This window comes from Montipora foliosa, chromosome 4, assembly GCF_036669935.1.
Source record: "Montipora foliosa isolate CH-2021 chromosome 4, ASM3666993v2, whole genome shotgun sequence".
Lineage (NCBI taxonomy): Eukaryota > Metazoa > Cnidaria > Anthozoa > Scleractinia > Acroporidae > Montipora > Montipora foliosa.
In genome coordinates this window covers 20584460-20586959 of record NC_090872.1, presented here as the reverse complement: position 1 = coordinate 20586959, position 2500 = coordinate 20584460, and the positions used below count along the sequence as shown (strand labels likewise).

The 2500-nt window shown below is 40.9% G+C and overlaps 2 protein-coding genes across 2 annotated transcripts in view; one reads left to right on the top strand and one right to left on the bottom strand.

Moving 5' to 3' along the window:
* LOC138000240 (histone deacetylase 6-like) overlaps positions 1 to 2500 on the top strand; it is a 103400-nt gene that overhangs the window by 24416 nt on the left and 76484 nt on the right. The window lies entirely within an intron of this gene.
* Positions 1 to 2500, bottom strand: part of LOC138000247 (leucine--tRNA ligase, cytoplasmic-like) — a 71353-nt gene that overhangs the window by 37076 nt on the left and 31777 nt on the right. The window contains exons 21-22 of the mRNA XM_068846512.1: positions 2313 to 2451; positions 9 to 98 (exon numbers count right to left, since the gene is read on the bottom strand). Of these exons, the coding sequence (XP_068702613.1) occupies positions 9 to 98; positions 2313 to 2451 (229 nt within the window). The remainder of the gene's footprint in view (positions 1 to 8; positions 99 to 2312; positions 2452 to 2500) is intronic.

Below are 2500 nucleotides of genomic sequence, written 5' to 3'. Positions count from 1 at the left end.
TCACTCACCCAAGCTTGTCTGCGGGGATGTCCGTTTCCGGAAAAGGAGCATCTTTAAAGAAGACGTAATCCCAAACTTGCCGAGTCATTTGTTCAGCTCTGAATTTCAAAGTGAGACAGAACGGATGAACACGTGATTTGTTCGGTTTGACATCCTCCTTTGCCCAAAAGAAGTAGTTACCTTGGTTAGTTTCTAATTCAATCTCACTAGATCAGTGTTTCATAGACAATCAAGAGGCCGCCTCCCGCCAGTAAGGGTTTCTTAGCCTATTCACCGGTGAAAGGTGCATTTAAGTACACTAGAGTTATTAAAGGTGTAACTAGACTGTTCACAACATCCCCTATTTTCCCGTTTGATCGTCGGGATCGAGCACGAACTGGGGAGAGCGACATAGCTACCGAGTGGGTGGGGGAGTGGAGGGGTTTCTCCACTCCCCCCACCCACTCGGTAGTTATGTCGCTCTCCCCAGTTCGTGCTCGATGTTCACAAACAAAGATGGCGGCAGTTTGTGCTCGATCTCCACGATCAAACGGAAAAATAGGGGACTGTGAACAGTATAAGGTGTAACGAATCTATTGAATAACAGGTATCCGGGTGGAATTGATACGAAACCCTATTTCTTTTAACTTGATTCGCTGTTATCGTCTTTCGATCCAAAAGGTGGGAGGAGGAAGAAAGAGAAGTAAGAACGGGGACAGATAGCCGGATGCATGGAAAGAAGTAAAAGAAAGAGATAGGAGAAGCAAGAGAGATTACATTAGTACAGGGGGTGGGCAAAGATTCTCGTCATACTGCAACGAACATGTACGTCAAGATACTATCATGATGAAATACCACTTAGAGATAAAACGTTTGTGAAAAAGTGAAGTATAAGCTTGACATGACTGCATCAAAGCAGATAATCCAGCACTGAATGTGTCAATATGCATCCTTCATGAACACTAGCAATGCCTAATTTATCTACAGATAAGTGCCTTTTATGCCGAAACAGCTTCTGATATTACGAACGCCTCAAAAGTATTTAACACTAGAAAGACAAGTTGCCTCCCCGGAATCCAGCTGGGGGCGAATTTTGAATTTTGAAGACAATACCACTTGGTTATTAGTTTAGCTACGACAAGTCTTCATTACAAAAGAAGCTTTCTCATCCATTAAGGGTGACAGCTGTAAAGATTAAGGGTGACAGCTCTAAAGATTAAAAGTTCCTGAGACAAACGAAAATAGCTCCGTTGACATTTTTTCCCAAAATTAGGAAAACAGGTGCATGTAAAAACGACAAGGTGTTTTCAAAATTGTACGCGACAGCAACAATGTTCTGGCCGCACTGTTTATTTTAGGAGAATTCACATTGTCACGTCTCGATAATCAAGATGTAACGCATCGGACCCAAAGGATTAAGGAAAAAAGCGAAATAAAAAAAAATTCAGAAGAAAATTTATAAGTCGTCGATAGAACACCTTCTGCTAATCTCATCGCTGCGATATGTCTATCAACCCAAATCAACATCATTTCGTCGGACCTTTAGTACTAGTTAATGCAAAATCAATTTACAGATGAGCCAGCACTTTAGCGGGAAATAGCTAGATGAACGAATTGACATAAGGCAAGTCGATTTTGGTCATAGCAATAAATAAAATTGAATTGCTCTTGCTTCATATCCAAGCGTGGCCTGGTTATCCGGGCCTTCAATCTTAGACAAAATAACTTGACAAAAAAAATTCCTCTTCCTTTCCTCGAAATCAAGGAGGAAGCCTACCGAAAAAACAAAAACTTAAACTTTCATTCAATTTGCTCTAGACTGTCTTAAGGTTTAAAAGAATGGAGCGTTATTCCACCATGTTTAAGCACTGAGTAAATGTAAATGTTAATGTTTTGTTTGTAGTGGAAGTGCACTTAGCTGTCAAACTAGTTCACAGGCATCCCACTTTTAATAACCTGAAAGAAACATGATTAAAAACCCCAATTGGCAGGAGGCAACCAGTTGACTATTTACAAAGAGTGGGAGAGTTGAAGCTGGGACAACTGGAAACTAATCCAAACCAACGTGCAATGAGTGGATTTACCAGCTTAAACTTGACAATTTGCACAGATGCTTTGTCTTAAAAATAGTAAAGGCATTAACGTTTCGCCCAACTTACAACTGCTAAGTTCTTCAAGACGGAAGAATATTACCAGACGGAGTGGCCTAGATGCAAATTTGATTGCGGAGCAAGTTGGTTATCGAGTGCCGAATCTAATAAATGGAATAAAGTTAACTTGTGATAGGCAATTACCACTTGGTCAGTTTGATCGATGTGAATGCCGCACTGTACCTTATTCCAAGAGGTCCTCCGGCGGAACCATCAAAGGGGCCCTGTTGCAGAAGGTGTGCAACTGTGTAATATGCATTGTAGATAGTTGAATCAGAAAGAGATTCAATCAGGTATTGTTCATCCCAAGGAAGACGTGTTCCTGATGGAGAAACAAACATATTGACGCTTAATACACATACTATCTCCAG